At 35.6% G+C, this 24,270-nt stretch overlaps 1 protein-coding gene across 5 annotated transcripts in view; it reads left to right on the top strand.

Moving 5' to 3' along the window:
* The window catches only part of LOC129247575 (villin-like protein quail), a 64,290-nt gene that overhangs the window by 23,200 nt on the left and 16,820 nt on the right, over nt 1-24,270 (top strand). Inside the window, exon 1 of one of the 5 annotated variants that reach the window (XM_054886742.1) lies at nt 20,251-20,871. The exons of the other annotated variants lie outside the window; for them this stretch is intronic. Within the exon in view, the coding sequence (XP_054742717.1) occupies nt 20,839-20,871 (33 nt within the window). The 5' untranslated portion in view covers nt 20,251-20,838. Of the gene's footprint in view, nt 1-20,250; nt 20,872-24,270 lie in introns of those variants that run through there. 5 annotated transcript variants of the gene reach the window in all.

Below are 24,270 nucleotides of genomic sequence, written 5' to 3' on the forward strand. Positions count from 1 at the left end.
ATATAAATTACTTTAATGTAATCCTATTCAATATAAATTCAAAACTATTCAAAACTAAATAAGTGGAGTGTCAAAAATATATGGTTGCATGGTAACTACAATAAAATATGAAAAAACTACGAATCAATTGCTATATTTTGTTTCTATGTATATTTTTTATTAACATATTTCCACGTTTTTAGTGTTTCATTGCATGACCGTTATTGTACGAATCATTGTGAGAATGCAGGAAATTTTCAATTAGAACAGATTTTAAGAAACTTACAACAACGCATCGTAAACGAGTATGAGGCCATAAGCGTCAAATAAGAATCTAAAAATATACGTAAATGAAGCCAATGAGAGTCACTTATGTATGACTCATTCTTAAAATCATTGAAATGAGTTAAGGGGTTAGGGGTAGTCAAAATTTTCAATAAATTGGATTTTTTTCTTGCATTTTCTTAAAGTATAATATCTTAAAAATATTGTGAGAAAACTTGAAGTGAATCCGGTAAATACTTTTTGAGTTATTCAACAATTAACAAAGGGCGCTCGGCGCAAAACTTTCAATGCGTTTACCTCAAAACTATGTTTTTTGAACTAGTGATCAGTGTAACTTAAAAACCACTTGGTAGATTTCAATGAAATGTATATTGCTTTTGAAAAACATAAAAAACTCGCCTGATTGAAGGATTTTTTTTTCTCAAAAATTTGGATTTTTTTTTAACAATTAATAGTCTTTTTTCTCGAAAATCTGAAAAATATTGTTAATTTTGAAAAAAAAAACTTCGATCAGGCACAAGATTATCTATTAATAAAACTAATTTCTCTTGTCCGATTGATTTTAGATGAATCCCCAGGACTTATAATGATCACCGTAAGGGACTTTTGGAGAAACGGGCTCCACACAAATAGCGATAACTTTTACAATTATTAATTTTTTTTTTTTTGAAATTTTGCTAAAGTCAAGTCGAAGCATGATGTACTAATGCTATTTTTTATTTTTGTAAAATAAAGCAATTGACTAGCATTGAAAATCATCATTTTTCGGGCCTCTACCTAACCCCTTAAGGGTTTTAGTACGCCTATAAGCGACTCTTCGCAAGAAGGAAAACACTTCCAATGCGGGTTCTTAAACGAATCAAATGCTTTAAGCTGTGAGAACTCATCAATTACTTATTTATTACTCTAAGCATGTGCTGAAAATATTTGTAGAATTATATTTTTAGTTTTTTTCGAAAATATTGTTAGTGAATGTATTAGAGCGGCCACCGTAACTGTAATAGCAGTCGCTTCTCCAAGAGCATTTCTGCCATGAAAAAATTTCCTCATAAAAACTATTCGCCGTTCGGAGTCGGCTGAAAATTGTATGTCCCTCCATTTGTGCAACAACATCTAGACACACACCACAAATAGGAGGAGGAGATCGGCCAAACACCTAACAGAAGTGTAGGCGCCAATCTATATCGTCCCCTTAGTATAACAATAGCCTATGTGCTCATAGGCTATTATTTTTTTTTTAATTTTTGGATTCTCCATCGTCGATTTTATATGTGGTCAAAATTTTGTCAAATTCTTGTTCCACAAAGTGGGTCAAAACGTCAGTCAAAAAATATTTACAGACATAATGAGATTTGAGTGAGAGCTACTTTCGAAATTCATTTTCTCAAAACATCAAAAAATTTATAGGCTATTTTAATACTAAGGGGACGATATATATAAAATTCAAATTATGTATGTATCTATAGATCGACTTGCGTCCTAAACGCATAAATCGATCGTAACCAAATTTGAAACACGAACTGGATACCTTACCGGGATGGTCATAGGCTAAAAAATATTTTGATATATATAGGGGGCGTGGCACCTCCCATACAAATGGAGTTTTTAACAGTCCGTATTTCTGAAAGTATTTACGTTAGACCACTGAAATTTGGTAAGGGGCTATATGACATTAATCCTTACCACATCCACAAAAACTGCGTATAACTAAAGAGGAGGCGTGGCACCTCCCATGCAAATGGATTTTTTAACAGTCCGTATTTCTGGAAGTATTTACGTTAGACCACTGAAATTTGGTAAGGGGTTATATGACATTAATCCTTACCACATCCAGAAAAACTGAGAAAAACGAAAAAGGGGGCATGGCACCTCCCATACAACTGGAATTTTTTATAGTCCATATCTCTGGAAGTATTTGGGCTAGACCAATGAAATTTGGGAAGGGGTTATATGAGGTTAATTCCTAACACCTCCAAGAAAACTGGTGATAGCTAGAAATGGGGCGTTACACCTCCCATACAAATGGGATTTTTCATACTGCATATTACTGGACGCATTTATGGTAGAATACCAAAAATTGGTAAAAAGTTTAATGAAGTTAGTATTTAGTATTCCTAGAAAAAGGCTTAGAGCTTAGAGAAAAATGGGGGTTAGACCATTTGATATAGAAACGAATTTATATTATCAACGATAGAGGTATTGCTGAATTGAATGCATTCTCTTATTGGTAAAGCTTTATCGGTAAGTAAACAGTCCAGCAATCTAAGTGAAATATCAATTTTATTTAAAAAAAAAATGCTTTAAAAACTACGCCATGCCTAGATAATAATGCCGGTTTAGCTACATAAATATTACACTCAAAGCTATATGATTAAGTATGTAAGCTAACATAGTTTTATTTTGAAATTAAATATGAAATAATCCAAATTAATAAAATAGCAAACCACACACATCAAATTGAAGTGCAAGTTTAACTAGCGGAAAATATTGACAGTGTACACCACAAGTTATAAAATCATCGTTTAATCGCCATCACTGTAAATATGTAAACAAAAAACAGCTGATGCATTCCATTGTAATATCTATATTCGCAAAAAGCTTTTAGAAAGGGGGCCATGATAATTATGCTGCGTAATTTGGATCATCCACGTTTATGCAATGGCACAAGGCTAATCATCACGAAACTTTTACCGAATGTTATAGAAGCTATAGTTTTATCAGGAAATTTTGAAAACCACAAAGTTTTCATACCAAGAAGTCCAATGATACCGACGGATATATTGTACCTTTCAATTTTAAACGCCTCCAATTTCCTATTAGACTGGCTTTAGCAATGTCCATAAATAAAGCTCAGGGACAATCATTAGCTGTAGCAGGAGTCAATCTAACCAACTCATGTTTTACCCATGGCCAATTATATGTAGCTTGCTCCAGAGTTGGCGCACCGAAAAACCTTTTTATTTATACTCAAAATAATATAACAAAAAATTTCGTATATCCGATCGTTTTAAATAATACCTAAACTGACTTAAAAAAGTTAAAGTTGTTTTATTTACATTGCATACTTTTTGATAGAAATGTGCGGTGAAACCCACGGGTATAAGCTAGTTTTTTATATTTTAGAGTTAGTCGGGTTACCAAAGGTCACATTGGCATACAAGTAGAGTTGTAAACTCGCATACTGAGTGTACGTACATAATAAACATTTTTATTGAACATTTTGCTATTTAACTACCACAAATTATTGCAATTAAATTCGTATTTTGTTTTTTTTTTGTTTAAGTTCGATAAACTCAAAATGGCACGCGCGATTGCGCACACTAAGCACAGGTGTCAACACGGCGCTACTGAAGCGTCGATTCATCTCACACGTCAATCAAAATGATTATGAACTTTTCTATAGAAAAATGCGGCTTTTTCGCACAATTATCCCTGTAGGCGCAGATACAGAAAATCGCATAATCCATGTGGTAGTGATGGTCACTTTTCGATTTTGCATACAAAAGAAGAGGAAAGGCGTTTTCGAATTTTCTTTATCTTAGCATCGAATCATGGCGATGGATTTTTCTCGCGCAATTTCTCATCAATCACAAAAGAAAAAATCGAAATTGAAAGTATACCGTGCAACGTGCGGCGCGCAACATTGAGGCACGCTGATGTGCGTTTCATTTATAATGTGATTTATGCAAAGAGCGCATTAAAAAACGTTAGATATGACAACAACAAAAACAATAACAACAACAGTAACAACAATGTATCGGTTAAACAGTAAAGAAACGCACTGAAACTATTTTTGAGCATAAAGCGCACATTAACAACTCATCAATAATGTAAGCAAACAAGAGAAAGAGAAGAAGAAGAAGAAGTAGTAGCAGTAACAGCAGAAAAAACAAAACAATTACACGCCATCATTAAAGTTAGTTGCTGTTGTTGCTGCTATTTGATTGTTGCGTGTGCACCACATTCGAAAAGCCCACATCTCAATTTGAAACGCAACTACAGCTTAGCAGCTGAAACGCAACAACCGTTAGACGCAACTGATGCACACACATACATATCCATATAGAAAGCAATGCAATCGGCACCGCAGCAGCCAAGCCAATGATGAAGGCAATGCACACCTTTGCATTGTTATTGTGTAAGTGTGTAAGTGAGTGAGTGCAAGATGTGCATACATATGTACACATATAAGAATATAGTCGCTTATAGAAGCGACGATGTTTTAATTATCCACAATTACCACTAAATTGAATCGAACGTGGCAAAGCAGCAGACTGAGCCACCCTGCCAAGCAACCCGCTGAAAGTCTTCGCCATCAGACCAGTTAGATAGATGATGGCTTTCAATTCCCAAACGTCTCATGTCAAGCAACACTTACGTTAGAAATACGAAAAAAGTTGAAAGCGCGCGCATGCGTATACTTGTCAGATAAAAGAGATGTGTATGTATGTGTGTGGTGCAGTTATTTATTACCTCCCTGCAGGGAAAAGGCAAACATTCTAATTCTGATACTCGTATTTATAGAAAAAATAATACCAGCTTGTCATTGACCAGTTGTTATTGTTGAAGTGGTTCAGTATTTCTAATACCGACCAGCACCGTTTTACTACCACTGTTCTCGTGTGATGATGTATTTTTTTCTAAGTCAGATCCATTTTGTGAGATCCAAGTATAGCAGCAAATTCTTTATCTCGATGTTTGAGATCTCATTCACTTGCTGCAAGAAAGGCTTACCGAAGGAGCGGAGTCGTGCCCTAGCTAGCCCTGGACATTCACATAAGTAGTGAGTAGTGGAAGAGACTTTTCTTCACCCCTTCCGCTTGACAGCTTCTGCAGATGGGATTGAAGGGGAGGCTGAGTCTGACTGCATGGTCCCCTACCTTCCAATGACCTGTAAGGGTTGCAGTGATGTGTGAAATGTTTGATCGAGAGCATCCTAGCAGGTGATTCGTCCTTTGGATTTTGTACGACGGCCAAGTGTTTCTTGTTGTAATAAAGCGTTTTTCAGTAAGAGCGCTTCAACTTTTTTTTTGAATAAAACACAAACGGTTTGACGTTTTTAACTAATTTTTTTTTTTTATTATCGAGTTTGAACATATAGATTTAAGTATGAAATTCGATTTCTTTTGCATGACCACCGCGTGCACGTTTTACGAAGTCCAATCGTTGAACCCAATTTTCGACCACTCTTTTGCATAAATCGGTCGAAATTCCAGCAATTTCGCGTTCAATATTGGCTCTGAGCTCACAAATCGTCGCCGGCTTGTTACTGTAGACCAATGACTTCACATAACCCCAAAGAAAATAGTCTAGAGGCGTCAAATCACACGAGCGCGGCGGCCATTCGACCGGTCCATTTCTGGAAATAATGCGCTCGTCGAAGTTACTCTTCAACAAATCAATTGTAGCGTGTGCTGTGTGGCTTGTGGCCCCGTCCTGTTGAAACCACAAGTCGTCTAAGCCCATACCATTCAACTGCGGCCAAAAATAATCGTTTATCATGTCGCAGTATCGATTTCCATTCACAGTAACGTGGCGATCGTTCTCATCAACGAAATAATATGGGCCAATTACGCCGCCGGCATGTAAACCGCACCAAACAGTGATTTTTTCGGGATGCAACGGAGCTTCATGAATCACGTGTGGATTGCTTTCTGCCCAGTAACGCATATTTTGCTTGTTGACAAAACCATTGAGCCAAAAGTGAGCTTCATCACTGAAGATGATTTTTTGGAAAATTTATAAATTTTCATAAAAAATTTGCACGATTATTTTCATAAAAAATTTGCACGATTTGCAATCGTGGCTCAAGTGTGTAGCGTTCCATGATGAAATGTATACTAATGAAGTTTACAAATGACAAGCGAAAAATAAAAAATATTGCGTCGTTCGCCCTCCCTATTGGAAAAAAGTTGAAGCGCACCTATTGAAAAACGCTTTATATGATGTTAATTGCTTCCACCTTCTATCGGCTAAAGCATGATAGTGTGAAGCAATGGATGCTTTTATTGTGTTGAATGGGGTGAAGACTGCCACCGCCTCTGCTATGTCTGGTGTCGAACCTTTTCTCGCTAGCTGATCCGCTCATTGACCAATAATTAAATTATTAATTTATCTGCAAATAAGTTTTTTTATAAGAAAATTTAAGAAGAAAGCATAGAAAAAAGAAAGAACCCGAACGGGTGGAGCTGAAAAGTGAAGTGAATTGGTAGTACTCTAGTTCAGAACTAGTACTTTTTCCTGCAGGGTTACCAGGAGCACAAACAGTGCATGCCTAAGCTGCCTATGTACCTACAAGTGCAATTATGTTGATAAAATCAGAGAGCATTCTATTCTTAACATGATTTTTAGCGAACCCTACCGATACCAATTGGTATGACAGTTTTTCCAGTTTAATCAAGTAAGGAAGTGCTAAATTCGGTCCGCATCGAATTTTATATGCCCACACTCACTTTAGAACAAATTTTATTTGAGCAGACTGTTAATATTTAGAATCAACATTAAGGTAACGTTAATTCATGGAAAAAAGGCACATTTTTATGATTTTTTTTGATGACACAGTTAAAATTTATTCGTAAAATCTTTTACTACATAAAACTATAGCATTTGAAGTATATTTTGTGAAATTTTCATCCAAAAATATTTAAAAATACGGCAATGGCAGAAATTATTCGGACGCATCTAAAAAAAAAGTAGTTTTGCGGTGCCCCTCATAACTCGGTGTTAAATCATCTGAAATCAAAAAACCAAAGTTATTTCGTTAGATAATCGTTTTCTCCGGGTAACGCCGAGAGGGTTTTTTGAAATTAAAAATTTTTCGATTTTTGGGAACACGTTAAAGTCAAAAACACGATTTTCGCGTAAAAAATCGGTGAATTAGTTACCGTAAAAACAAAAGTATCAACAAATTCGAAAAAAACTTCGGCGTTACCTTGTAAAACATCTACAGAAAAAGTGTTCAAAATTTCAAAGGGATCGGTGCAGTAGTTTTAAAGTTATGGGGGGCACCGACTTTGAAAACGTAAGTTGTGGGAAAAACGCTTTAAAGTACAAATGGCGCGCGGTTGAGCCAGGTAGGTAGCAACACTTACATGGCTGTATCTTTGTAAGTTTTGCTCCGATTCGTCTACAATTTTCACAAAATATTCTTGAAAGGTTCTTCATTTAAAAAATCAAATAAAAAAAAATGCAAAAAAAAAAATTTAAAAACGTTACCCCCCCCTTAAAGGGATGGATGACTGTAGTCTTAACATATAAAAAATGGGCATGGTTTTCTCAATAATATAATATTTACGTCGCATCCAAATGTGGCCTTATTCGAGTACTCCAACTTGGAGCTCTAGGAATTGATGATCTAAACGCATGCAACGCATGCAAAGTTTGAGCGATTTTCATTAGGTCGTTAACGAGGTAAAAATATCGTGGACTCATTTTTCAAAAGTTTACTTACGTCATATACTCGTATTTTATTTTGGGTTCATGGTTTGCAGCAAAGTTAAGTATCATAATTAGTTTTGCATGATTTAGAACGAGATATCACTTTTCTATTTTTTGAAAATTATAATTATAGGGGAGGTGGCAATGGTTATCGATCGATACTGCGCATTTTCAATGTATGTACTTATAAAACTACCCTGAACAAAGAATAAAATGTGTGCCAAACAAATATGATAAAAAAATATCAATTTTTACTCGAGTTATGGTGTGCAAGGATACAGATATGCCTAAATCAACTTCTCTCATCATTCTGAGCATTTCCCTGCAGGAAAAGCTCACGGTTAGCTCATTCACCGGCAAGATGTCCCACGGATCGGACTTGCCGAGTCGCAGAGCCACAGAGCATTACGGATGCTGGCTCACCCGCTAACAGATCAGCACAGAAATAAGATCTGGAAACGAAAAACTCGTTTAGCAAGCTGGGGGAACTGGTGAGAGCACTCGTGAACATGCTAAACGAAAACGAAGGGAAGCGCCGTACCATCCATCAACCTATGAGAGACGTTCTATAAAATCCATCTACCACCAGGCTGCCCAGTAAATGTGTCATTGCAACTCAAGCAGGATACCCTGTCATAAGAGTAGCACACAAAAGTTCAAAGGTTCATGTACCAGCTTCTTCTCACCCTGAGCATTTAGGTATGTACATATGTATGCCTATATCTTATATGTACATCTCGATTCCTTTATGTTGTTACATAAAACCGTTATTTGAAAAATATTATAGAACCATTGGGAACAAGTGTGCGGGGATAGAAAACATCGGAATGCAAGGCTATGGTGCACAAAGTGTAAGAGAGAGTGCGCTAAAGTTGCCCTTGGAATAAAAACGGATAACTTTAGTATCATACATATATTAAATGAATAAAAATTTAATCATTATTTTATGGTAAATAAATTTTTTATCAGTAATATTGATTATTTTTTATTTAGTTTTTTTTTTTCTTTTATTTATTTGAAATTTTTTTTTCTGTATTTTTTTTGTGTGTTTTAACTACTTACTTATTTTACGCAATCTTGGGGCTCATTTCTGGGATTTTATTTCATTTTTTTATTAATATATATAAATCTTAACTTTGGATAATGTAGAAACAAGTTTTAAAAACCCCGTTTTATGCTTCAAAATTTTTTGGAAAAATTGTTTTTCTTTGCATTATGTTTCCTTATTTTTTAGCTTTTTTTATTGATTTTTATTTAAATGGTATCTGTGTTCCGAAAACTAAAATTAAGCGCAAAAACTACCATTATTTTTAAACCGAAATTAAAAAAAGGATTTTTTTCTTAACGAAAAAAAACTAAATTTAAAGCCAATTATTATTTTTGAGCTACAGAATAAAATAAAAAAAAATTGCCATTTGTTGAAGAAAAAACAAAAATCAATAATTGAGAATCCAACAATAATCATTATTTTAGAATGAACCTTGTTGAAAAATTTAACTATGAAGTAATCATTATTCTCGAACGCACACAAAAACAGCAAACAATTGGATTTTGTTCGAGACTGTACATATAAACTTACAAAATATTACCTTCACAGTAATAGCGTGAAGAAAAACTTGAATTTATTTATAAAAACTAAAAATTTAAATTAATTGGTAAAAAAAATTAAGGGGTTAGGGGTAGTCAGAATTTTCAAACAATTGCATTGTTTTTGCATTTTCTTAAAATATAATATCTTAAAAATATTCTGTAAAAATTTGAAGAGAAACCGACCAATACTTTTCAAGTTATTCAACAATTAACAAAAGGCGATCGGGCGCTCCGGAGCGGAGCTGGTGATCACTGTAACTTAAAAACCGCTTAGTAGATTTGAATAAAATGTATGATTTATTAATAAAACTAATTTCTCTTGTCCGATTGATTTTAGATAAATCTCCAAGGACTTGTGATGACCACCGCAAGAGACTTCTGGAGAAACGGGCTCCACACAAGCAGCGATAACTTTTACAATTATATATATATATTTTTTTTTTTTTTTCGAAGTCAAGTCGAAACATGATGTATTAGTGTTTTTTTGTTATTTTTGTAAAATAAAGCAATTGATGAATAGCAAAAAATGATTGAAAATCACAATTTTTTCGGGCCTCTGACTACCCCTAACCCCATAAAGTTCTTTATTATCTTCAAAGTTGGAAAATTATCAAAAATGGCAAAATTTTATAATAGAGTTTTGTCGATTGTAACTCAAAACAAACTAAAAAACTCCCTAGATACAAGGCAAGAGCACAAAATTAGTCATCTAATTTTTTTTTTTTTTAACAACTTTTTTACTAAAAAAACAAATTTTTTTTTAAATAATTTTTTGTTTTTTACTATATTGCTTGTCTGTTCATATACCGCAGGTTTCTAGGTCACAAGTGTCACAATATGATTAACATTTACAAAATTTACAAAAATTATAAATTTTACGATAGGGTGATTAATTTTGCACCACCTTGTATATGTAAATACTTCGAAAGCTTCTTTCCTCTTTATAGAAACGCTCAAAAAAGAGCGAGTTATCATTTTTTGAATACAGCAATTACCGAAAAACGGTTTTTTAACAATAAATACATATACATTTTTGGAGGCAAATGAAAAATTTGAAACATGGTTTGTGTTGTGCTCGATCAGATCTACGATCTCTACCATTTCATCTTAAAGGATTAAAGTTACTGTAGCACGGTGCAATTGCCATATTTAATCAATTCATTTTGATCCAAAAATAATCGCAATATCATAGCAACATGCATTTGGCTTGCAACGTTGATTGCCAAATGAGAAGAAACGTCACGCGCGGCGTTCTCACGGCGTGAACTGAGTACTACTTTGCCGTGAGATACCTACAAAAGAAATTTCACGCATATTTCACGGCAAATATTCAAAGATAGTCTGTGATATCTATAGCTTTGTTGATCGAATTGAAAAAATAGAGATTATTCTTCATCACTATTTTACAACAAATATAAAAAAATAAAATTACATAAATTCGTAAGAGTAAAAGCAGTTAGGAAATTGTCAATTCAAAATGCAAAACGTCATAGATCTACATAAATGCGGTTATTCAAACTTATGTATGTGCATATGTAAGTGCATTACTAAGCATTTGCATTGCAGACATAATTTGTTGGCAATATGCTAATGAGCTCTGTAAATTACAAATGATTATTGCAAATGCCGCAGACTCCCGCCGGAGTGTTATGCAAAACCAGAAGCCGTTGTAAAATTTCCAACACAAAAACATTTCCTTAAAGTACTAATTCAATTTGAAAACACATTCACTATGTACCCGCATCGCCAGTTGGTTACCAGTTTCGCGAACATTTTCCCACTGCATTCAACTTGAACGCGCCTTTGACAAGATGCCGTTGTGCAAGCCGAAATCAATACTCAAAGACAATCAAACATTACACTCATGTATAATTGAGGATTTTTAACATTAGCGTGAAATTTTCAAAAGAGAGAAATCGAGAAAATTAGGAAAATTGTGAACATAGATAAAAAATTTTAAAATATGTCAATTCAAAAAAGTATCGAAATGTGTAAATGATGGAAAAACACAGTTTCATACCGCAATCCAAAGGTGATTTGTATATTCCTTCCCCTCCCTTCCCCGCCTGTAATGTGTAAAGTACTTTGGTTTTTACCAACCTGTGAATGTTTGCTGACAATAAACTTATTTACTTATACACCACATCAGATTCACCAGACTTAGCAGACACCCAGACTCAGATGGCACAAATCACGATGCAAGGCGAATGAACGTATGAAGCATTTGTCACGTTTGAAACGAAATAAGTATTGTATATACTACTGTGTCCAAAAAATAAGGTGACATTGTATTTATTTTGAAAATTCTTTATTTATTCTTCCAAATCAATTTCATCCCCTTCAAAGTAATCCCCTCCCGACACAATGCACTTATGCCAACGTTTTTTCCAATTTTCGAAACACTGGTTGTAGTCACTTTCCGGGATGGCCTTCAGTTCCGTCTTCGTTGCGGCTTGAATCTCCTCTATCGTGTCAAAACGGTGTCCCCGGAGCGGTCTTTTGAGCCTGCTGAACAGCCAGAACTCGCACGGTGCCAGATCAGGTGAATACGGTGGTTGCGGAACGATATGGGTTGAGTTTTTGATGAAATGATCACGAATTACGAGTCCAAAAAATTCAATGTTTTCGGTACCAGTCGAGATTTGACGCGCTTGAGGCCCAAAACATCCTTCAAAATGGTATTGACTGAGCCTTTCGATATGCCAACATCATCAGCAAGGTCTCTAATCGTTAATCGACGGTTTTTCAACACCAAATCTTTGATTTGTTGGACGTGAGCTTCGTCAGTTGAGGTTGATGGTCGCCCAGGACGCTCTTCGTCTTCGACACGTTCACGACCGGCTTGGAACTCACTATACCACTTGTAAACATTTTTTTTAGACATAGCCTCATCACCAAAGGCTTTCTGCACCATCCTCAACGTATCCGAAAATTGATTCCGCAAACAAAATTTAATGCAAATTCTTTGCTCAACAAATTTCGACATTGCAAAAAACGAGAAACTCACTTTTAGCAGCTCACAAAACGACGCGTATCTCAAACAGTAAATGAATATTTCACATGAAATTTGACATAGATGTCACTCACAGTACTACCAACCTAAAAAAAAAAAAGAATTCTCCTAATCCTTCAAAGCGCGCAGTTTAAAATCAAATGTCACCTTATTTTTTGGACACAGTAGTATAAGTACGTTTGTATGACTGCACATGTTCGCATAAATACATGTATGTACGTATGTATGTATGTATGTCATGCAAAGCTAAAAATTTACTCAAATCCAAGTCACCAAAAAAATCAAAACAAAAAACAATAATAAAACCGATTGGAAAATGGTGCTAAAAGTGCATATACATAAAAGGTAAAAGTGTTAAATGCATAAAAGACACAAATCACGAACAAAGCTTAAATGCTACAAACAACACACCCGGCCCACAATAGTTAGACCAAACTGAAAGCTTGAAAAAAAACCTACAAAAGTACACAAATCTTCATACAAACAAGAAACGTTCGTTGGGTGCCGAATGAATGATGTGCTTGTACAGCCAAATGTCACAAACAGTGAAAGACAAAAAGACAAAACTCACGATGTGGAGTAAATGGAAGAGAAGAGATGCAATAATTATGAAAAACGCGACTGGCTAGCGGTTGAAAAAAAAAGGCAACACAAACAGCGGCAGCTATGCAACAGTTGACCGTCAACGCTTGAAGTTTGTGACTTGAAATGCTTGATTGAATACACTACAACTTATCTATTAGTAGTTATGTGCATACAAATGTGTGCATAGTAAGACTGATTGTCTTCCAAATGTCTGCTAACAATAAAAAAAAACAGCAAACGCCATCGTCTGCCATGAGAAATTGTCTAGAGTTGCATTGTTGCCGCAACAGTTGTGTGGCATGCAATTTTTATAGTTTGCCGTTCGTATGATGAACAATACGCGCGTTTGTGTATTGAACTGGCAACTGTCGTCAATAGAATTGCAGCAACAGCAACCCACAAAAAGGCCAACCGTAACAAAGCAGGCAAACATTCAGCCAACTAACAACGCAATCAACATTTTATCGCAGTGAAAAAATATATTGAAAAAAATGCGAAAAAATAGCGCTGCAGAGAGCCAAACGGACAGTGGGACTATGCGAGATCTTGATTAATTGAATACCTTAAACTTACTTACTCAAATTGAAAGCCACTTTTCAGTTTAAACTTCGCGCGTATATCGATTAGGCAAACGAATTTTTTTATTTTTAAGTACTCGTATTTCCTATTGCGCGATGGCTGTCGTAGCCGAATGGTTTGGTGCGTGACTGCCATTTGGGAGTGCGTATGTTCGAATCTCCGTGCATGAAACACCAAAATTATAGAAAAACTTTTCTAATAGCGGTCGCCCCTCAGCAGGCAATGGCAATAGCCTCCGAGTGTATTTCTGCCAAGAAGAAGCTCCTCATAAAAAACAATTTGTCGTTCGGGGTCGGCTTAAACTGTAGGTCCCGCGATTTGTGGAACAGCATCAAGACGCACGCCATAAATAGGAGGAGAAGCTCAACCAAACAACTAACAGAAGTGTGCGTACCAAGTATTAATTTTTTTTTTGCCTATTGCGTCGTTTACGTAAATCTATCCGCGAAATCTATGACAGATTTTCAGCATGCAGCCGTTGATTTCTACATACAGTACAATACGCCGTCTCACACTACTTACATTCATCGTTCTTGACCTTTATTCGAACACTCGATCGTGGTATGCGGAAACTAAGAGAGAACGTGCGGCTTCACTATAGAAAAGAAAAGTCGAGGTTGCCTTCAAGCGCCTCATGATTATTCAAAAAGGTCAGGGTTTCCGAGCGCTTCACCTAATATACTTAGCTGTTTCACTTTTTGTGCCCATTTGGATTCGCGCAGCAAACAGGCCCTAAAGACTGCATTAGATGCCATGCAATTCCATGTTCAACTTCGAGTCTCTGACTCTCAATGTAGAATAGAATCTGTTCTCGACATTAGGCGCCAAGCTTATACAGATCGCTTCGTGAGCTGAAGCCACTTAAAGGAAGAGAGTTTAAGAACTGTTTCGAGAACTCAAAGAGCACATAACTGGAGAGGCTTACTTTGAAAGAGAGGTAATAGTTGTAGAAGAATGGTTGTGAAATGCATAAAAAACTCAACTTTGTTCATAGCAGAATCTAAGCTAATGCATCAATTTTAAAAGAAAATCCGTCCAGAAGTTCAATTTTTATATTTTTTTCTTTTAAGAGACGCATTAACTTTAATTTTTCTGAGTTCAAAAATGTAAGCTAGTCCTTTTTGCGGCCAATCAGAAGCACCGAGTGAAACCAAGTTTTTCTGCACTGGGTTTTTAGAACGCAAAGAAGATCTAACTTTTCCCATACTGCTATCATCAAAGCAGTGCTTGAACATTTGAAATTATTGAATTCATCTGTTCTTCGAGATCTTAATCCAGCTGCCTTATGTATATATACTATATGTATATATTATATATTTATGTTATTTTAAATCTCTTATACTTACTTTCTTATGTGGCGCTACAACCTTGTGCCGGTTTATGGCTGAATCCAAAATAGCGCGTCAGCTATTTCTGTCCTGTGCTCGCTAGTGCCAGTTATAAATCTCGATAGCTGACAGGTCCTGCGGCACTTAGTTTTTCCATCGGAGATGTGGTCTTCCTCTTCCTCATCTTCCTTTTTGGGATACCGTGTCGTAAATTCGCCTTGCTGGAATGTCTTCGTTCATACAGGTCCAGCCAACGTAGCCGCTGTATTTTTACACGCTTAACTATGTCCATGTCACTATGGACATATGTCACTATATAGCTTATGTAGCCCGCTGTGCCCCAGTACACGATACTCCTCAGCAACGCGGAGGGGATCAAAGACCTTACGCAGAATTTTTATATCCAAGGCTCCGAAAACTTTCTCATTTCCTGTTGACATCGTTCATGCTTCTGCGCCATATAGCAGGACGGGAATGATGAGCGTGTTTTAGAGTGTCGGTTTGGTCCATCGAGAGAAAGCTCTCAATTTCCTGCGGAGCCCAAAGTAAGACCTGTTGACAAGAATTATTGATCTCCCGGCTGACGCCATTTTTGTTGTTGATGCTGGTACCAAGGTAGAAGGATAACTTGTAATTGTTGGTTGTCAACAGTGACATATTGTCCATAAAGCAAAGACTTCTTGTATAAATCTCATATAGGTGATTATTTTATGCGACGAAGCATTCCGGAGCACCTCTCTCTCGAACACTTCACAGATAAATTCATTCAATATCGACATCACGAAACTTCAGCGCCGTAGTTCAGTGTAGTTTTTAATCAGAGAGCCATGCTTTACGGCTTAATTGCTACTTGAGTCCAAAGTAACACTTCCCGCCATCACTATTTTTGTTTCGAAATTAACGTAAAACTGTAGACTCCTACATTTGTAGGATAACCTTAAAGCGTACACCAAAAATCTAAAGGGAACTCCAGTCAATCACCTAATAATGGATGGAGGTGCCAATGATACAACACTGCGTTAAGTAACTATATCACTCGAACTTATTGAAAAGCTTTGAAATTAATTTGTTTCTTACTTAATTTTGATAGTTCTTGTATGAAAACATACCATAGTTCATTCGCTTGTAATAACAATAAAAATCCAAGTTTTAAACTTAGTGTAACTTAAAAAAAAAATTTTTTAAATGTTGATCGCAGCTACATACTTTTTCATCAGAATGTTAAAAACCATTTTCAACTAATTTTTTTAACTACATTTTAGAGTAAAAAATTAATTAATAAAAATTTTCCAAAAATTTTTGTTTTTTAATTTTTAATAAAAATTTTCCAAAAAACTGTGTTTTTCATTTTTAAATACATTTAATAAATAAAAAAATTATTTTTTAGAAATTAAAAAAAGAATTTATTTTGTAATTTTTTTACTTTTAAATTTTTTTGTCAAAAATCAAAAAACGGAAGAAATTAAAAAAAAATAATTTTATTTTGTAATTTTTTTACTTTAAAATTTTTTTTTTCAAAAATTTTTTTTTGGAAAAATTTTTAATTACTTTTTTCTAAATAATGTTTTTTAATAACATTTTAAGCCAAAAAATTAAAAAGCTAATTAATAAAAATGTTAAAAAGAACCAAAAACATTTCATTTAAAGAACTCTCGTCAGACGGAACGCCACTAAGTTCTCTGATCCCTATACCATTAAGTTACTGTATACATCTTTTGTTAGATCTCACTTAGAATATGCTGCTTTTATTTGGAGACCTTGTAGTCAGCAAGCTATTAATAGAATCGAACGTGTGCAAAAAATATTTCTCAAATATGCCCTTCGGTCCCTGAATTTTATTGATCCCATGCCATCATATTCTGCTCGTCTCATGCTTATAAGTCTCAAGTCCTTAGAGATTCGTAGGACTATACTGTGTCTGTCTTTTACTCATAATATTATTACTGGAGTAATTGATTGTCCCTACTTATTGGAAAGAATTCGATTTAATGTTCCCCAACGATCTCTTAGGAACTTCTACCCTTATTATGGGGGTAACTTTAAAACTACGTATGCCAGCAATGCTCCCATTACTCGTGCTTTACGGGAATTAAATGCCGTTCATAATGATGTTCTTCTTGATTTCTCGCTTTCAAGAACAGCACTTTTAAATCTTTTGAATACTATATTATAGTTAGTTAGTAGCTAGTATAGTTTTTAAATACATATAATATATTTGTAGCTTAATCTAAGCAACTTTTGTATCATAGTCTGTAAGGATTGTAATTCATAGACTTAAATAAATAAATAAATAAATAAAATTTTCTGCAATAAATGAATCTTATCATTATTAAATTTTTTTCAACATTTTTTCACTTTACCTCAAGCTTACAAATAAACCAAATTTCTGAAAAATTTAGAAATATGCTCAAAATATTTGGATTACTTATCATGGATTCGCTCAGAAATCTTTTTTTACCTCAGTAATAGTGCCAAAAAATTTCTGATTGAAAATTTCATTCAATGTCCGAGCCCTCTCCTGATGCCACTTGTTAACTTTTCCATAACTATAAAGCGACGATATTTTTAGCATGTTTTCATTATATAATATTTAGAGTCGATATCTTAATAGAAATTGGAAGGAAAGACGTTCGGTTGATGGTCGGTATTATTACAATGTGCTTGTTTTGCTTGGAGGAGGCGGATAGCACTGAGCACTTTCTCTGTGAGTGTCCTGCCTTTGCTAGAGCAAGGCTACGAGTTTTGCGTTCCGATGTCGTGAGAATGGGTACTATTCGTTCTCTAAAACTGGAATATATTTACAGATTTATCAAAGAATCTAGAAAGATCTCACAGGGCTAACTACCTCAATCTCTTCTCTATTCTTTCTATCTCTTTCTCTGATACTTTTCTCCTTCTCTCCTTCACTATCTACCCTCTTTCCAGAGTTCTATGGTAAATACAATGGGCTTTTTAGCCTGAGTGTTTTAGGAGCCACCAAATCTCTTGGTGCTCCTTGGCTCGACCAATTCAATTTTCAATTTCAAGAGGGCAGCACTTTTAAATTTTCCTTGTTTTTTTTTTTTTGCTTTAAAGATTCATTTACAATTTCAACAATATCTTTTCAATGTTTTAAGCTTAATAGAAAGTCTAAAAAACCCCTATAAAGTCAGTCAAGTGATGAGCGTCGAGCGAAAGATGAGTAAGAACGATAACTTTAATCGCGTTTTTCTCGAATGTTCGTCTCATCTTAGTTGACCGATCATTATTGTAGAGCATCATTTTGGCTTTATCGCAGAACAAGCAATCATTCCAATAAGCAAGTAGCTATCACACAGCGGACAATAACCGTCATACAATAATTGACACTGAATGTGGTAAGGATTTCTGTTGTCGAGATTTCTTCATGTTTCAAGGGAAAAAGCTATACCACACGCTTCACAAAATAACTTACAAGGGCCCCGGTAAAACAAATGACTGAGGGAGATTTAGTAGAAGCACTAGGCGTCTCATTGGGCAGTGTAAGCGGAATTTTCACTGAAGTGTTGGGTTTCAGAAAGCTGTGCGCGCAATAGTTACTGCATTCGCTAACAATAGAACAACAACGTTTTCAAATGCGACTTTCTCAGCAACATTTAGAGCGTTTTGGAAAGGATACAGTGGATTTTTTGCGTCGATTCATCACTATAGATAAGTAAGTCTTGTGTCTATCGCCATGATCCTACATCAAAACTAAATGCTAAAGAGTGGTTGAGCCTGGTTCTTCGGCTCCGAAACGAGTTCGTGTCCAGAAATCTTCCAAGAAGTTGTTAGCATCAGTTTTTTGAGATGCGAAAGGAACTTTGTTTGAGGATTAGTTCCAAACTGATAAAAGAATAAATTCTAAATATTATTGCAACCCTTTAGACCAGCTGAAGGGAAAAATTCGTGACCCAGTTTGCAAAAGAAAAAAATTATTTTTCATCCGTGTCACAAGAGCATTTTGATAATGAATCAAAATTCGAAGTGTTGGAGCATCCATCGTATTCACCAGATTTGGCCCTAACGACTTCCATCTGTTTCCCGACCTAAAACAAAGTATGCGTGAGAACGATTTTCATCAAATGATGAGGTCATAAAAGCTGTGGAAGAATATTTTGCAGCCCTTCCAGATTCTCACTTCAGGGACTATCTGAATAATAAAGTGTATTTCAATACATTTGTGTTTTTCCTATCGAATCGCAAAACTTCTTGGAAAACCTAATAGTAGCAAATACTAATATTTATTTTTATCTTTTAGACATCTCATTGCATGCAGCTCAACTACAGAGCGGTACCAAAGTAATGTCTTAATGTGGAAATGGCAAAACTTTTTTTGAAGCCATTGTGCTGTGACTTTTATATTACAGACAAACAAAGAATTTGTTTCATACAATTTAGTCAATTTTCGATCCGTGGTTTAAACGCAGCGTTAATTTCGTCGTTGTTTCTTGGCTGGACCCGACTACTCTTTAGATCGTGAATATCGCTTTAGTGGCCGAGAACGTCGACTCGATTATGCCCTTATGGGTTAAATGCATTTTCTACATGAAATATTTCGAAAACCTTCTTCTCTACGAACTTTGAACTGGAAAATTCATTAACATTCTCAGCTAAATGACTTTGAGTTTAATAAGTGACAGAAATTGCTATTTAAGCTTCTGACCCCAAATGTGGCACTGTACCACAGCACCTGGATAAGATTAATACATACATACATACATATGTAGAGAAGAGATAGATATGTAAACACATTTATAGGAATATTTATGTACATACATATGTATTCGTATATGTACTAATGTATCATCATATGTATATCCAGTTGATGTGCACAATGCACACAGTGACTTTCCAGCTATTTACTACCGCATATTCCCGCATTTCTCCGAACTAATACAACTACGTTTGTTTTTCCGCGCCGTCAACTGATTATTTCATTCAGCGGTTTATGAGGAGACCCCATCATCATCAGGTTGGTTGGTTGTATTATGTTTGTTGGCTGTTAGTTGACTGGAGCGGCACTCGATGGTATATTTGTTGGTAGCATAGGCTTTGGTGGTTAGTAATAAACACGTTGCCAACGCTTTGTTGACGACAGTCTGCATTTGAAGCTGGAACGCGCTTGACGGTTGCACCTTTTGTGCTTTTTGCTGCGTGGAAGACGTTTTAATAATTCATGTGTAAAGAGAAAAACGGTTACTTAGCGTGAAATGCAATAATGCTGTGGTCGCTGTAGCAGCTCACCAAATAGAACAATGGAAATACATACACTCGTACATATCCGCAAGAAGTGACTAAACTAAAAATTCTGAATCGAATTCAGTAGAATATACAAAGTTTTTCGAAAACAAAGTTAAATTTTTTTTTTTTGGCCCCAGTGTGAATGTTGAGCTGATGTTAATTTTTGTGTCCCAAAAACAATCATACATTTTTTGTACTCAAATATTTTTTCTATTTGAAGTCAGTATTTTCAAAATTTTCAGTATTAAAAATATAGCTAAAAAAAACTAAAAAAATTTATTTCAAAATAGCACATAACTATAAAAATAAAACATCTACCGCAATTTGCGAAATACCGAACGCAAAAGTAGAGCTCTAATGTGAAATCCCGCTATTTGAAAGGATTTTCACTTTCACACGTATACGAGAAAACGGCAAAAAAAAACAAAAACAAATAAGTTGTAATAAAAATAAAAAGTAAAGAGTGAGGAAAATCGGTCTGTGCACAGTCATACAACGCGCACAACTTAAGCCGGCCACTTTAGTCGCGCGAAACGAGTTCGGACACAAGTTCAAGCTTTACCGCACATGCACTATAAGCCGCCAAACAAATAAAACGAGGCAACAAACTTCACTACGTCTTAACTAAATTGTGCCAATTTGCTCTGGGCCTGTGGCACACGTCCCAACGAATTAGTTCAAGGCTGTTGTGATTGGCGACCAACAGAGTGGCACAGAAGTTACTGTGCGACCAGTACTACCACCACCCAAACAACACAAAGTTTCATTCGCTAAGCAAACGAAAATCAATCGTGCAGTGCAATGCAGGTGATGGAAATATCATCGAAAGACATGGTAATTATGATTTGCAGCACACAATGAAATATCAAAACTATCGCAAAGCACGTCTTTGGCATCGACCACATCCCGTTATTTTAGCGAAATTCACTCCTCACCTAGTTTTTCGGCACACTTTTTGTGGAGCAAACGGTGCAAAAAAACTGGTTTGATTCCAACCCATCACTTGTGTGAAGTTAACTTTATCTAGTCACAATCGCTCTATTCGCGCAGAAGTAGTTCTTCTATTTGCTTCGCACCTGTCGCCTGTCTATCCCCACTGATCGATATCTGTCGCTGCACAAGTGTTTAGACAAAATTTAACGGTTCATTTGCAACTAGATGCATACATATGTACGTCCAGTTTTTACTAGCTGCATGCAACGAAACTACTTTTACAATGTAATTATGGCCTCTTTAATGAATTATTGACATATAATTGTGACATATTTATGTGAAAGAAACAAATGTTTCTTATCAACTACGCACAGTGGTCGAACTGCTTTTCTTTGCCTTGTATTTTCGGTTGGAAATCGTAAAACAATAGCAATCAACGAGGTTTTTGTATGTCAAGCAAGCATCGAAAGCCTGTAGCCGTTTGAGTGTGAAATTGTAGCCGCAGTATTATGTACTAATCGCCTCTCGGTATGCAGTTAAGTATTTCGTTGGCAGTCGCCTGCACCTATGCCACATGGGTACAATCCATTCAGACATAAGCTGTACGTGCATAGCTCTGTCCACGTCATATCGTATAAATAATTACCACTTCTTACGCGAGCTTTTGCTAATCCACATTCTAGTTGGCTGCACGATTTGGCAGAACTTCTTGCCGACGATATTCGATGTTCGAAGTGTTTCCATGACTATCCCACCCATTAAAGTAAAAAAATAGTGAGCATAACTGGAGCTCAACTTGAAATTGAGCATACGCTTTATGATCTATTCGATAAAAAGTAGAAGTTCACGTTAATCGAATGCAAATCTGCCAACCAACGAATAAAATAACTGTTTTATGTTCGAAAATTACAATACAATAACTATTAATAGGCAAATAAAAAAATTACAAAAACTGATTTTCGTTTCAACAATTATTTATATATATTATTGGTGCTTAAAATCCCTCACAAAACAGTTGACAACCTCAAATGTAGCCATGAAATGCCGAACATCTCTTAACGAGATGGCTGAGTAATTTCGCTTAAAGATAAGACATATCCATCGCGACATTGAGGGTAACTGCAGAGCTGATGAACTAGCGAGATGAGTACATAGACAATGAATGACGTAGGCATACCCTTACAATCATGCAAACTAGTCATCCTTGAAGAAATCGTAAGGAAAGCAAACGAAAGATGGCGTAATAAAGCCACCTGCAAAATCGCCCGTCAACTATGGCCGACTCTCAATGCAAAACGCACAGAATCTTTGCTAAGCCAAAATATCGTAAGCATAGTCTTAGCACACTGATTTCAGTCATAACGGGACATTGCCTAATAGGTAGGTAGGCACGCCCAAAGGATGGGTGTGCAAGCGCATGACTTCTGTAGAAGTTGTCTTGATGAGGAAGAGGAAGAGACAATCTTGCACCTTCTGTGCCATTGTCCTGTCCTATCTAGACGGAGATTTGCTATTCTAGGCAGACAATTTTTTAACGAATTGGAAGATCTCAGTTCTGCAGAAATAGGAGGTATTCTAAACTTTTTGAAAAGCACACACTGGTTTTAGGAGAAATAGGGAAAGCTCCCCATGCGTCACCTCACCTAACCTCAACCTAACTTATTGGTGCGTACACCCTTTTCGGATATTTGACCGAGCTCCTCCTCCTATTTGTGGTGTGCGTCTTGATGTTATTTCACAAATGGAGAGGCCTACAGTTTTAAGACGACCCCGAATGGCAGATATTTTTTATGAGGAGCTTTTTCATGGCAGAAATACACTCGGAGGTTTGCCATTGCCTGCCGAGGGGTGACTGCTATTAGAAAAATGTTTTTCTTAATTTTGTTGTTTCACCGAGATTCGAGCCAACGTTCTCTCTGTGAATTCCGAATAATAATCACGCACCAACCATTCGGCTACGGCGGCCGCCAGATGCATTAGCCAACGTAAATTGAGCTCATCGAAATTTTGAAACTCGTTTCGAAATCCACTAGTAAAGATATCTATGTACTAGGGTTGATCAATGAATAACTGTGCTTAGAGACGTGTGGCGTAGCTGGGGCAATAATATGTGCATACTTATGTCCAATCCCCGCTCCAAATTTTTCTAATTTTTCATTCATTTCCCAAGACCTCTTGACATGGCCATTAATAAGATTTATTTATTTATTTCTTCATTTACACTGTGTGACAAAAAAAAAAGAAATTAAATATACTTTTATGGAGACCTAGCACAACTTGTGGCTATAGAAAAACTAAACAAAATGGTATAGGAGAAATTTCCAATACACCCGCAAAATCTCGTTTTATGGCCATAAAACCGTTTTTCAGTAGGTTGATGTGAAGAATCACTCCTAACTTCGCCAATTTCCATCCGATTTCGAATTTGTTTTTTTAGTTCGAAAGAACAAAAACAAGCCTTTTTGACAGTTTGTTGACAATTTTTTTGAAATGACAACTGACGAGACTGTAGGGGGAAGTATTTGGAATTTTTTTATTTTTTCTCTATTTTTTCAACTTTGACATAATTTTTACGATATTATCCGATATTGAGGATTTTTGTTAGTACACTACTGTTGTAGTAAATTTAATTTTGCGTCGAATGAGCTATATTTGACTGTAATTGAATTAAAATTAATAGAAATGGGAATAAGGACGTGTTTTGATGTGTTATTATAGATACGTAATATTTATTGGAGTATATATGTACTGTACTACATACAACAGAACTGATTATAACTTACGAAAATATCTGACATATTATCACACATTTTTTTTCAATAGAAATATGAAAAAGCTCCCAAGTGTACCAAAGTTCCCACTGTACATTGATTAACAAAAGAAGTTTGTTATTATAATTTAACCTTATTAAAACGTCAAAGTTTTATTGTTTGTTTCATTGAAATTCAAGAGATATAAATCAAAACGTTGCCAGAAAAGTCGAATTTCTCAATATTCTCCGATGATGTGGCATCATCAGCCTTATCATAAACCAGATGATTGTTATTTTTATAAAACGGACGTAAACGGCCATCATTATAAAGCTCGAAAGCACATAAAGTATGCTGATGCTGCAACTGTTAAGAACCCCGTAGTCTTGGACGATATGATTGACTCAACTGCAGGAACTGAAGGAAGTTCAACTCATTGCTGATGATGATCAAAGTGATAACAATAAACCTGATGATGAAGAGTACTTTCCGTCTGGTTCTAAGTCTTCAGAACGACACATTGTATCAAATTCAGATTTTCAGGATCTTT

The sequence above is a fragment of the Anastrepha obliqua genome, chromosome 5 (assembly GCF_027943255.1).
Source record: "Anastrepha obliqua isolate idAnaObli1 chromosome 5, idAnaObli1_1.0, whole genome shotgun sequence".
Taxonomy (NCBI): domain Eukaryota; kingdom Metazoa; phylum Arthropoda; class Insecta; order Diptera; family Tephritidae; genus Anastrepha; species Anastrepha obliqua.